The sequence below is a fragment of the Cajanus cajan genome, chromosome 7 (genome assembly GCF_000230855.2).
Source record: "Cajanus cajan strain Asha chromosome 7, NIPB_CcT2T_4, whole genome shotgun sequence".
In the NCBI taxonomy this organism is placed as follows: Eukaryota; Viridiplantae; Streptophyta; class Magnoliopsida; order Fabales; family Fabaceae; genus Cajanus; species Cajanus cajan.
Genome location: NC_138523.1, coordinates 21,378,890 through 21,391,783, shown reverse-complemented (window position 1 = coordinate 21,391,783; position 12,894 = coordinate 21,378,890). Strand labels below are relative to the sequence as shown.

At 37.2% G+C, this 12,894-nt stretch overlaps 1 protein-coding gene and 1 long non-coding RNA gene across 2 annotated transcripts; one reads left to right on the top strand and one right to left on the bottom strand.

Moving 5' to 3' along the window:
- The first annotated feature begins 2,616 nt into the window (after positions 1–2,616).
- On the top strand, positions 2,617–4,583 carry LOC145949485 (uncharacterized). The gene is made up of 2 exons (XR_014427694.1): positions 2,617–3,466; positions 4,387–4,583. It is a non-coding gene; the product is annotated as an uncharacterized LOC145949485 (long non-coding RNA).
- Positions 4,584–5,976: 1,393 nt separating this feature from the next.
- LOC109790906 (uncharacterized) lies at positions 5,977–7,174 on the bottom strand. Its single transcript, XM_020350152.3, has 2 exons — positions 7,016–7,174; positions 5,977–6,784 (listed from the first exon to the last, which is right to left on the bottom strand). Exons 1-2 carry the CDS (start codon positions 7,121–7,123, stop codon positions 6,173–6,175), a joined length of 720 nt encoding a protein of 239 aa, XP_020205741.2. The 5' UTR covers positions 7,124–7,174; the 3' UTR covers positions 5,977–6,172.
- Between the last annotated feature and the right edge of the window lie 5,720 nt (positions 7,175–12,894).

Below are 12,894 nucleotides of genomic sequence, written 5' to 3'. Positions count from 1 at the left end.
GTCGCACCTGGGTGAGGCCCTTCCCGAAGCGGTGAGCTATGTACTGGCTCCGGGAAGCCCCCTGCGATGATCCTGACGGCGCTGCCGAGGTGGCAGGCGTGGTTGTAGGGTCCTCAAGACTCGGCCCCTTACTGCGCGTCTCAATAGAAGCAGAAACGGGCGTCTGCTGCTCGGCGACAGGGGGTCCACGCTCGGCATCTCCGACCTTGGAGGCACCTAGACCTCAGCAGCGTTCCCTTCCTGCAAAAATTGACCTCATGTCAAGAAACAAGAGACTAACATACAAGATAAAGGGAAAAGCAAAAAGTGAGGTACTCACCTTGGCAGCCTGGGCGACCTGCTCAGCAACCAGGCCCTCCACCTCGGCAGCTATACCTGCCTGCAAAGAGAGACAGCACCTCAAAAAACAAAACCAAATCAACATAGAAGATAAATTAAAGCACAAAACACCTACCTCGACAGAGGGAGCAGCTTGCTTAGCAATCCCTGCAACAGCCACTTGGGGAACCTCCCCAAGCGGAAGGCTCCCAGTGAAATCGACTGCATCAGCATCTGCAGCCTTAGAGGTCACCTCCTCCATTCTGCGAGGGGCAGAGGTCCCCCCGACCTCTTTCTCGCCCCTCTTTCTTTTTCGATTGACCTTCAGGGGAGACACCTCCTCCTCTCGAGGCTCAGAAATCTCGAGCTCAGCAACATTGTAGCGGTGCTTCAGCTCGCGCCACTTACTCTTGCCCATTATGCCTGAAAACACAAAAAGCAAAACACATAAGCAAAAGAGGGTTTTGCAAACCCTAACAATCTAAAGAGGACGAGATACTCACTCTCCAGGCCCCTCTCCTTGTACGCTGAATTCGCAAACGACAAGATGAGCTTGCAATCCAGCGGGCGAGGAAGCGCAACAAGATTCTTAATGGCGGCCGCCTCCGAAGCCGTTAATTTCAATTGGCCCACCCCGTGAAACCTAGACGGTTTGGGGCACCAATAGAAAGGGAATTTCGGCAGCCTGCCGAAGTAGAACGCCCCATCCTCTAGTGGGTCGACATTCACAAGAGAAACTCGAAAAAACTCTTGTTTGAAGTTTTTGTATGACTGGGAGTAGAGACTAAACAAACCCCCATCCCTACTCCCACTAAGAGACAATATGCCATATGGTGGAATGCCTATCTTCAACTGGTAAAAATGAAGAAAGACGGGAAGGGACACCTCTATCCCTAAAACCGAACACAGGACTTGAAAAGCCCTCAAAAAACTCCAACTATTGGGGTGCAACTGGCAAGGGGCCATGTTGACAAAGTTCAAAAAATCACACTCGAACTGAGTGAAGGGATGGCAAACACCTAAATCCCTAAAAAAACAATGGTACATATAGAAGTGGGGAGGGTCGGTAGACTTCCCATGTACACACCCTCACCAGCCTGACAAGGTTCAAGCCGGATCATTTGGGAAATGGAAGGGTCACAAATTCTACACGATTTCAAGATCCCATTAACCTCAAGAAAGGACCGAAAAATGTTTTGGACCCCCGCCATCTCACACCGAACCCATTCGTACCCAAGAATACCTGGAACGAGGTTCGCTGGCGGCGCCACCTCCTTCTTTTTCCTGGCGGCGGCCGTTCCGGTAGCTGCCGCCTTGCCCCGCGCTTTGCCTTTACCTTTGGCAAGCGGAGGAACCAGCACCACTTCCACCTGCCATTAAAAAAATAGAAAGACTCGAAGAAGGTTGGGAAAGAAGGGAAAAGAAAACTGCAGAAAGGAAGTACCTGGTACTCCTCCTCAAAAAATAGCCCTAACAACGACTGGGTTACCGGAAACGATGACAGAGACTGTGAAAATGGAGACGGAAGATGAATGGAAGCAAGAAGGCAAAGAGAGCTATCGTACTCGAGAAGCCAAAGCAAGAAAGAGAGTAAAGTGAAAGGGGAAGAGGCGCGAGGGAGAGAAAAGGGTTTCTCCCAAATTCAAAACGGTCACGCCACGTGTCAGCCAAGGGACGTGTCTGATGACACATTAATTGAAAAACAATTATGATAAAGGCAAACCATCATTACATAACCGTCACTCCCATTAACGCACCACTTGCACGTTCTCGGGAGATGACCAGTTATGACACATGGCATCTCAACAAGCACGCGTACGCGAGGGGTCACAGCCACTTGATGAGCTCGGTCTTAACTCCTCGACCCACAGTCTTTGGAGCTCGGGGAACTAGTATATTATCCGTACTGTAAGACCGAGCTCCCAGCTCGGCATCGCAGCGCATGACGACCTGGGGTACGCGCTACGTGACGTCAGCTCGTCACTTAACCAGATCATAACTGATCTGAGGAGATCTCGGTCAGACGAGATCCGCTATCCAATTAGATCATAACTGATCTCAGGCCCAAGGCCCAACGCAACCCTAATCTACACTAAGGTACGTGCATTACTTATACGAGACTCATACTCATACAAACTCTAACTTTCGCATCGAAGTCTCTTTTGCAGGTACCACCCCCATCTTGGAACACCAATGTAACATCTCAGTTTTCAACATGATTATTACTATTATTATTATTATTGTCATTATTTCTATGTGGTATTTGGTCATAATTTGGTGGTTATATTTTACTTCAATTATAGATAATTCACACTCCATTTATGCTTAGAAAGATATGTGTGTTGTTAGATCTAATTAGATAGTTGTGAAATTTTTTTTAAGAATCATTTCTCGCTGGGCTGACTGACTAGTCTCGGTGTCCGAGGTATAACTTGGGCTGTGATGGTCCAAATGATGCAAAATTGGTGTCAATGGAAATCTAAGAGAAAAACGCACAACTTTCGCAGAAATAGCCATTTGCAAAATCGGTCGTTTAGGAGGTCAAAATTGGACTTTTATTGATACAATTGTTTCTCGCTGGGCTGATTGGCAAGCCTCGGTTTTTGGGGTATAACTTGGTCGGTGGTTGTTCAAATGATACAAACTTGGTGGCTATGGAAAGATAAGAGAAAATCCTACAACTTTCATGAAGGAAATATTTTCAGATTCGGCTGTCTATAAGGTCCAAATCAGTAGCCAAAGTCGGTGCGGAAAAGAACATGGCACCAACTCCATTAATTCACACCAACTCCATTAATTCATCCCACCAACTTCTATAATTCATTCCACTAATTCATTCCACTTAGTTTTGTCTATCTTTTCTCCATTATTTTACATTTTTTTAATGTGTTTTGGAGGCTATAAATAGGCCTTCACTTCTCCATTGCAAACCATCCCAAGAAATACTTCTCATCCCTCAATTCTCATTCTCTCTTCTCTTATACTCTCTTCTTTCCCTCTTCTTCTCTTTGAAGACCAAGGGAAATCTAGAGGAGGAGGTTCTGTCCTAGTTTTAGCTCCGGCCCCTATTTTAGACGGAAGGAGCCTTGGGGAGGCAGCTGTGCTATAGTCTCAGTTTCTGCCCGAGTTTCAGTTCAGGATTATCCAAGTAAGGGTGGCATTTATAAAATTAATCTAGTATGGGTAGTACTTATAAGACTTAATCTAGTATACATGAGCATGATAGGAGTAGTATAACTTTTAATATGCTATTTTGTTTGTATGAAGGTTGTTATTTATTTAAGTTGATGGTTGTTATTTATTCAAGTTGGTGGTTGTTTTGGATATTTAATTTGGCATGGTTATGATTATATTTATATATATAATTATGAAGTATGTTATGTGTATGTGGTTTGGAAAAGTAAATAGGACTGAGAGGAGTAAGGTTATGGATGGGAGATCTCTTGGTGAGATCAGGGATATAATCTTTGGAGAAAATATGGAATTTCGGAATCCCATTGTGAGGATTTCCAATTTGGAATTTTTCCAAGGATTATATAGTAAACCGCTTCAGATGTTAGGTGGATTCTGAAGTACTCCTCTAAGTATCTATTTGCTACCGGTATGGGTCTGGGTCGAGTCATACCGATGGATGAGGTGACCCCACCAGGGTTACGTGACGACGTAATCCAACTGTATACTTTCCATGAGAGGTTAGGCGTGAGACATGGGTTGCTGACATGTTTCACCGTATCAACACTTGGTTTGGATAGGTGTTGAGGCCAACATTTGGTTTGGATGTGTTGGTTACATCATGGATTATACGGTGGTGTGACTTTGCTTTGGATGTGGATTATGTATATATATATGGTATGAATTGTATACTATGGTTATGGATTTCTTTAATTAATATGTATGCATTGGCATGGAGGTGTATACATTATATTGGTTTATATCTATCTTGGAAATACATGTTGGCTTGAATAAATAATTGTTAAATGATATTTATACTATGGTTGGTTTTATACGTGCTAACCCTTATGTTTCCATGTGGTGGAACTGTGATGATCTCACTATGTGGGGGAGCAGATTAGGTGTGAGGCCATGGGATAGCAAGGAGTCTTCTGGGTAGCTGCTTTGAGAAGTGGCTAGGCTTAGAGCTTGACCAGCACCTAGGGTGTTTCTGTTGATGGTTAATGTTAATATATTTTGGATGACTGTATAATTTTACTGAGAATGACTAATATATTTATGTTTGCTATTATGAAAACAATTTTTACACTCTAGCGTAGCTGGCTTTTGCTCTAATATTTTCTTTATTATATATTATTTATTATGATTAATGATTTATGTGATGACCTAAGGTGGGTCGTTACAACCAACATACCAGCGAAGGAGGCTCACCAATCTTACTCGGCAAATCATCTCTACAACAGATTTCCGGTAAGAAAAAGTATTAAAATGCCTTTACATTTTACAAGTCATTCGTGAGAGGCCAAAATATCTCTTTTTCTTTACTTCAAGCCTTCTCAACAACATTTATACAATTGTCAATCTTCAAAATTTGAACTGCATTAAAATGAAACAACTGAATGCGATAAGAAGATATTACCTTTGCAATAGAGTTTAATTTAGTTTCTATGTAACTGTTAGGGATGGCAAAAACACATGCACTCGCAGGTATTAACGGAATCTGCTACGCATAATAAATGGACAGGTTAATTGAGTACTCACGAATAATGAAGACGGATAATTTCTTACCCGTTTATAAATGGGGCGGAGGCGGGTATGATAATATTCATACCCGCGAGTACTCGTTTAATAATATTTCTTAAATATCATAATTATCCTTGTACTATATAACTGTAAAACTATACTCTCTCATCTTATTTTTTTACAAAAGTGAGGTTGATGAATAAGTTACCAACATGTGTTAAGCATGTTATAGAATTATGTTAGATATAATTTGATTAATTTTTTAACTTTGATTGGAGTAATAAGATTTATGTATTTTAAGTTGTTTACTTTCGTTTGGAATTATGAAATTGAATTATTGTAGCTTTGTGATGAGACTTTAACTTACTTGTGAGATTGATGTATTTTAATTTATTAATTATCTTGCATTTTTATTATTATTTTAACAAAATTAACGTTAAATATAAATTCAAAATTAATATTAATTTTTTATTTTTAATATTTTAATGACATTAAATATAAATTTAAATTAACCACTAGGATTAACTTAGTGGTTGGGTGGAGAGGAGTTGGAATAGTTAGAAGTATGAGGACCTAGGTTCAATCCTCATTGTGACCATCTTTGTAATCTTTCTTATTTTTACCAAAAAAAATATAAACTTTTATTTGTAATATAATTTTTTTAATTTCTTAAAAAATTTATAAATATCCATAAATATCCGTAAATATTCGTGGATATTCAAGAAATTCATGGATACTCGCTTAATATATACCCGCGTAAATATGAGGTAGGTATGAGACCAATTTTTATTCACCGAGGCAAAGACGAATTTACTATTATTCACCCCATAAAGGCCCATTGTCATCCCTAGCAACTGTATTCCTGACAACCCAATCAGAAATTATAACCTTAAAAATCAAGAATTTACTTATAATAATGATTCAAAAATAATTTATAAAAAAAACTCAAAAAACCCAAGCACGTAGTTGACGACTACACTTTTATTTATCGAAACAAAACAGAAAAAGCAACTTGGCATGTTCCATTTACAACACTGGTCCCATAACTAAAATGATTGCGAAATACGAGAGACAAAGAAGAAACAAGTACAAGTGTACAACATATGTAGCACAAAGACTCCAAAACACTAAACAACATAACTTACAAACAAATAAACATTCAACTTAAAGTAGGCCCACTCGAAGGAGCACTTCCGTCCCCAATGGTAGTTTGGGCCGTCGTATCCAGGCCGCTGTTAGTCTCCATTGCACGTGGGCCCATCATATCTTCATTGGGTCCTCCATGCCCGGGCCCGGGCCCATGATCAAGTCCCTGCCCGGGCTCATGCCCAAGCCCAATCCCATGCCCATGCCCATGTCTATGGCCAGGCATTACTGTACTCTGGCTACCCCCCATTAGCCCATAGTCACCAGTGGGGAACATGGCAGTCCCAGCCTCAGGCCCAGGCCCAGTACTTGGGGGTAAAGTATTTTCGTAGTTGTACGTAGCAGTCTCAGTCCCAGGCCCAGTACTCTCCGGCCCGGGCCCAGTTGTGTTGGATGTGGTGGTCTCAGTCGTAGGCCCTGGCCCAGGGGTGTCGATCGTGGCAGGCTCAGTGCCGGGCCCGGAGTGGTGGGCCTGGCCCATGTCCCCAGCCAGTGCAGATTGTTTTGTGGCGGCGTTGTACTGACGTGCCTGCTGCTTCTCCCTCTCTGCCTCTTGGATCTTCTCTTCCTTCTTATGGGCCGCTATGTCCTTCTCATTTTGATCATGCGCACTCATCATCTCACCCTGTTCAGGCCCAATCCAAAACTTAGCACAACCAATATATCAAAATAACTCTACCACTATCAAATAATGTCCATGATCCACGATTGTCCTATTTGAAAAAACAAATATTTAATAATCCACATCAAATTAATTTCGTTTGAAATTCTGAAAATATATTGACATAATGCATATCAAATAGATAATTTTTTATTTATATATATATTGAGATGTGTTATTAAAATTTTGTATTACCTTCTCCTGAAGAGTGGCTTTGGTTTTGTCGAAGCCAGACTTGGCAGAGGCTCCAATGTTGGCTGCGGTTTCCTTGATGGTCTCTACCGCTTTCCTTGCTGCCTGCATTTTCACGAATTCTTGATATTTTGTTCTTCTGTGTGAATTAGTTTGAACTTGAATGGTTTAAGTTTATATAGATTCAAGTGCCCCTTTGAGTTCTTACGCGTGTCCAACGTAGTGCACGTGGCATGATTCTAAAGGCAATGGAATTAATGATGAGACACGTAACCGCCACGCTTCTCTTGGAGCAACTAACGGCCTTGTACTTGTACGAACTTACTATTCATAGGTGCACAACGCCATGTCCCTCGCGGTTCCTCTAAATTTTGTCTCATTTTTTTTTTATTTTTAAAAAAGAAGCTTAGTTAATATAACTAGATCGAACTTGGCCAATTAAATTTCATCACAGATCTATAATCTATACATATAAATCCCTAATCTATAATTTGATTTGGTGTATATATATTTTTAAAATGATTTTATTATTAAATTTTTAATATTAAAAATTAATTATCTTTATAAGTATTTAAAGTCTTAAAATTTATAGATCAAATATAATACCAATTGATCTATCAAATGTTAATTCTTAAATACTTATTAAATAAAATAGAAATTTAGTGTTTTGATTCCACTAATTGGTATTAGGATTTATAACATTACGAGAATTAATTACTCAATCAACACCGAAATCAAAACCACAATTTAAAAGGATTTAGAGCCATGATTGAAAAATATTAGCACCAACAATCAAATTATCGCTAGAAAAGGCATCAACATCATGGCCAACACTATGATCAGCACTAAGACCTTTACTAGGATCAACACCAAGACCAACAAGAATGATCACCAAGACAAGGATCAACTCTATGAACAAGTATTAAGATCAACTCCACAATCAAAACTAGGACTAGAATCATACCTCAACAAAAGTAGATCAACACTTTGATCAACTCGAATTAGAACCTCGACATGGATCAACCCTACGAGTAGTAGGAGTGTTTAAAACCGAATTGGATCGAAAAGAAAATCGAGAATTGATCCAAAAAAATCAAAAATCGAAACAAACCAATAAAGTTTGGATTTTTTGGATGTGTTTTTCAAATAATTGATCTATTTAGTTCGATTTGCGGTTCAGTCAGTTGGAACCGAACCGCAGTGTTGCTTGTGATTGATCTGGGTGTGTGATTGTAGGTTAAACTCTAGGTCTCTCATTCTCATTCCCAAATTAGAAGTCTTCTCTACTAGTGCCGCCTCTCTTTGTCTAACCTAAGTGCCCTTCTTCATCCGTCCACCATTTTCTCCCACTCACTTAAGTTCCCTCCTCTATCGTTCTCTCCCCCTAGCCTCTGCACCTTCTCCCGTTGTTGCCTCTTTGTTTGCTTTTCTCTCACTTGAGTGCCCTCTTCTACGGCTCTGTCATTCTTTGCCTCTACACCTTCGTGTGACTGTCTCGCGCTGTCGCCTCTCTGTTCACTTTTCCTCCAACGTTCTCCTCTGAGAGTGAGAGTCTCTCTCTTTTGAGTCTTTTCTTTTTCTTTTGTTAAAAAATCTTTCTTTCTACTGTGTGGGTATTGGAGAATATCACATAACTAATAGTATTATTTGATAATATTATTTAGAATGTATAATATTATAATGGTTAAGACATAATTATGACATTTGATACAATATTATGTAGTATTATTTGATGGTTTGTGACCTTGTGTAGTGTTATGTAATTATGATTGTATACAAAAAAATGTGAAAAAATCGCAAACTATTGGTTCAATTTTTGTTTTTTGTGATATTTGAACCGAACTGAACCAATAGTGTTTTTTGTAACCTTGTGTTTTTTGTAATATTTGATGGATTGTGACCTTGTGTAGTGTTTTTTGTAAGGATCAACCTTGATTAACGCTCAGACCAGAACTTGAATTTGAACATCAATAAGGATCAACATTATAAATAACACTAAGATCGACACCAAGACCAACAACTTTACCCAAATTAAATTTAAAATCCGTTACAGATAATAAATGGATAGGCTAATTGGGTACTCGTGGATAATGGAAACGGATAATTTTTTACTGTTTATAAACAAGGCAGGGGCAGGTATATGATGATATTCATACCCACGGGTACCCGTTTAACAATATTTCTTAAATATCCTAATTATCCTTGTACCACATAACCCTAAAATTACACTCTCTCATCTTATTTTCTTTTCATAGCCGCACAGCCCACACATTAGTCATCACACTTTATTAGTGGAATATCTTGGTAATTAATGGAATATATCTCTTGTAATTACTTTGTGAATATTTTCTAGACTACAATATATCAAGATGAGATATCTCCTTGATATGCTTTCATAAATTAGTTTTATTTTTTCCAAGATTAGTTTTGTTATTTATGAAAATGCTAAAAAAGCTTTGTATATATTCATGACAATGGTCAAATTCACTAACAGAGAATCATTCCACAAAATTTTATACACTTTCAAAATTTTCACTGCACATTTTCACACAATGCAAGGTTTCATGGTGTCATTCCTCACGCACTGGCACTGCACAGTTTCACTCACCGTAGTCTGCACAGCTTCAGGTTCATTTTTTCATTCCTAGTGCTACGTGGTTTTCAGTTTTTTTCTTTCTTCTTCTCATGATCTGTTTTCATTCCTCATGTGTGATTTTTTCTTTCTTCTTCTCATGCCCTGTTTTCATTCCTCATGTGTGATTTTTTCTTTCTTCTTCTCATGCTTTTTATTTCTTCTTCTCACGCAAATCCAAAAAGGCAACTTAATCAATCAAATTGAAAGTGAGTTTGGCTTTCAAACATTCGATTTTAAATCCCATTACTTAATCGATTATTGTTTGCCTACCTCTTTGAATTTCTATTTAATAGCGTTCAAATTTATTTTTTCGGTTAGTATTGAATTAGTTTATTGCTATTTCTTTTTTAACGTCGATACTTGTACCTATTCAATTGATTTATTACTTATTAATTTAATACCGTTTTTATGTTCGGATTGAAAACTATTTGTGGTTTTTATTTATCTTTATGTATAGCCATATATTACTGCTATATAAATAATATAATATACGTATACCCATGGACATGACCACATTATCATATTTATCTTCAATATGTATTCATTTCAATATATCAATATTTAATCGGTTTGATATTTTAATAGTTAAATTTTCCTAAATGATTGGTAGTTTTATGTACTAATTAATTATATTTTATTTCTTATTATTTATAGAATGTCTTACGAACAAATCTCCACTTCTATGGACACTCAACAACAAATCTCCACTTCTATGGACACTCAACAACAAGTAGCAAAAAATGTGCCTAATGTGGTTGAATCAAATGGAGATGAATCAAATAATGTGTCCATGAATTTAGGTAATGATTCAACTCAAGTAGAAACTAGTAGCTCAATTCCAAGTGAGGGTATCATTTGAAGAAAACAAACTTCAGTTGTTTGGAATCACTTTAAGAGGCAAAAAATAGATGGAAAGTGGAAAGCCATTTACAATTATTGTGGCAATAAACTGTTGGGGGAGGCAAAGCAAGGGACATCTCATTTGATGAGTCACTTTAAGGTTTGCAAACTTAGAACATGTCGAGACATCAAGCAAGCATTCCTTAAAACTAAGAAAATAGGGGGTGAAACCATAGTTGTTAGAAACTATTGTTTTAATCAAGAATTAGCAAGGCATGCACTTATTAAGATGGTAGTTCTTCATGAGTATCCATTGGCAATGGTTGATCATCACATAGGGTTCATAGAGTTTTGTGTTGCTTTGCAACCTTTGTATAAAAGGGTTTCTCAAAACACTCTTAAGAATGAAATGATGAAGGAGTATAGAGAAGCAAAAGATAACACAATGAAGTTATTGTCAAAGAATCAAAGTCGAATTGTAATTACCATTGATACGTGGATTGCTAGTAATCAAAACAAAGGATACATGACTATCACAACTCACTTTATTGATGATTCATGGGCCCTTCAAAGTCGACTCATGAGGTAATGACTAATATCCCTAAACTATATTAATTACATTTTTATTCTTTATTTTTTAGTTTCTTATGATTATATTATTAAAACTTTTTATTTTAATTTTAGGTTCATTTATGTGCCTGCTCCTCATACTAGCAAAGTTTTTGCTGATGTCTTGGTCCAATGTTTGATGGATTGGAACCTAGATAGAAATATGTCTACTTTGACTGTTGATAATTGCACCACAAATGATGTTATGGTTGAACGCATTTTAGATAAGATTTTACCTAAGTCTCTTATTTTGGGTGGTCAACCATTTCACATGCGTTGTTGTGCTCATATATTGAATCTTATTGTCAAAGATGGTTTGTCTATAATATTTGGAGCTATTGAAAACATTAGAGAAAGTGTTCATTTTTGGACAGCAACACCTAAAAGAGGAGAAATTTATAGAGACATGTGATCAAATGAGTATTCCATTTAGTAAAAAGTTGGTTCTTGATTGTAAAACCAGTGGAATTCTACATTTTTAATGCTTCAAGTTGCCATACAATAAAAATTGTGTTTGATAGATTGGCACAACGAGATAATCAATATAAAGCTTTGCCTAGTGAAGATGATTGGAATATGGCAAGTGATATTTGTCAAAAGTTAGAGTTATTTTATGATGTGACACTCTTATTTTCTGGCACTTTGTATCCAACTACAAATATCTTCTTTCCAAAAGTTTGTGAAATCAAGTTAGCTTTGGTTGATTCGCTTAGTTATCCAAGTTCTATCATTCATCAAATGGCTTCAAGCATGATGACTAGATTTGACAAGTATTAGGGTGTGATTAATGGGGTGATGGTTGTAGGTACAATGTTAGACCCTAGGTACAAAATTGACTTATTGGATTATTTTTTCCCTCAAATTTATGCACATGATTTTGATGTTGAAATTGAAAAGGTGAAAATTATTTGTCGAGACTTGGTAAGAGAATATGACATGAAAGTCAAGGGAAAGGAGTTGATTCCTTCATCTTTAAATTCAAACCCAAATCAAGTAGATGTGAGTGCTCTTGGAAGAAAAGAATCTTGGAGATCAAATTTTGAAAAACATAAAAGTGCAAAGAGAAATGACACATCAAATTTGAAGTTAGAATTGGATCGTTATTTAGAGGAGGCAACATTGCCTAATTCAGATGAGAAGTTTGACATCTTAGTTTGGTGGAAGGCTAATGGATTAAAATACCCAACCTTACAAATGATTGCAAGAGATTTTTTAGCAGTTCCTATCTCAACTGTTGCTTCTGAATCTTCATTTAGTATTGGTGGTCAGTTTCTTACTCCTCATCGTAGTAAATTACGGCCAGATACTTTAGAGGCATTGAAGTGTCTCCAGGATTGGCTATAGAATGATATGGAAGGTAATCAAGTATACACTTTTAATTAAATCTTTATTTTGGTTTCATTGTTAAAATTTTTTAATGAACACATTTTTCTTTTTCAGCTTCTTCAAAATCAAAGATGCACATTATGGAACTTAATAACATACTAGAAGATATGGATGCTGATGATGTTATTATTTTATTTCTCAATGTTTCATTCCAAGTTAAATTATAATATGAATTATTGTAAGTTTTTATTTAGATTTTTTTTTTGTTTCAGGAATCAAGTTACAAAAGTGAGGATGATGAAGTTACCAAAATGTGTTAAGCATGTTATAGAATTATATTGGATGTAATTTGATTAATTTTCTAGCTTTGATTGGACGAATAAGATTTATGTATTTTAAGTTATTTACTTTCGTTTGGAATTATGAGATTGAATTATTGTAGCTTTGTGATATGAAACTTTCACTTACTTGT

Bases quoted from the DNA above. Each gene is read 5' to 3' on its own strand.
- LOC109790906 (XM_020350152.3), bottom strand. From the start codon at position 7,123: ATGCAGGCAGCAAGGAAAGCGGTAGAGACCATCAAGGAAACCGCAGCC. The intron at 6,785-7,015 runs GTAATACAAAAT...GGGCCTGAACAG, and splicing joins AAGCCACTCTTCAGGAGAAG to GGTGAGATGATGAGTGCGCA.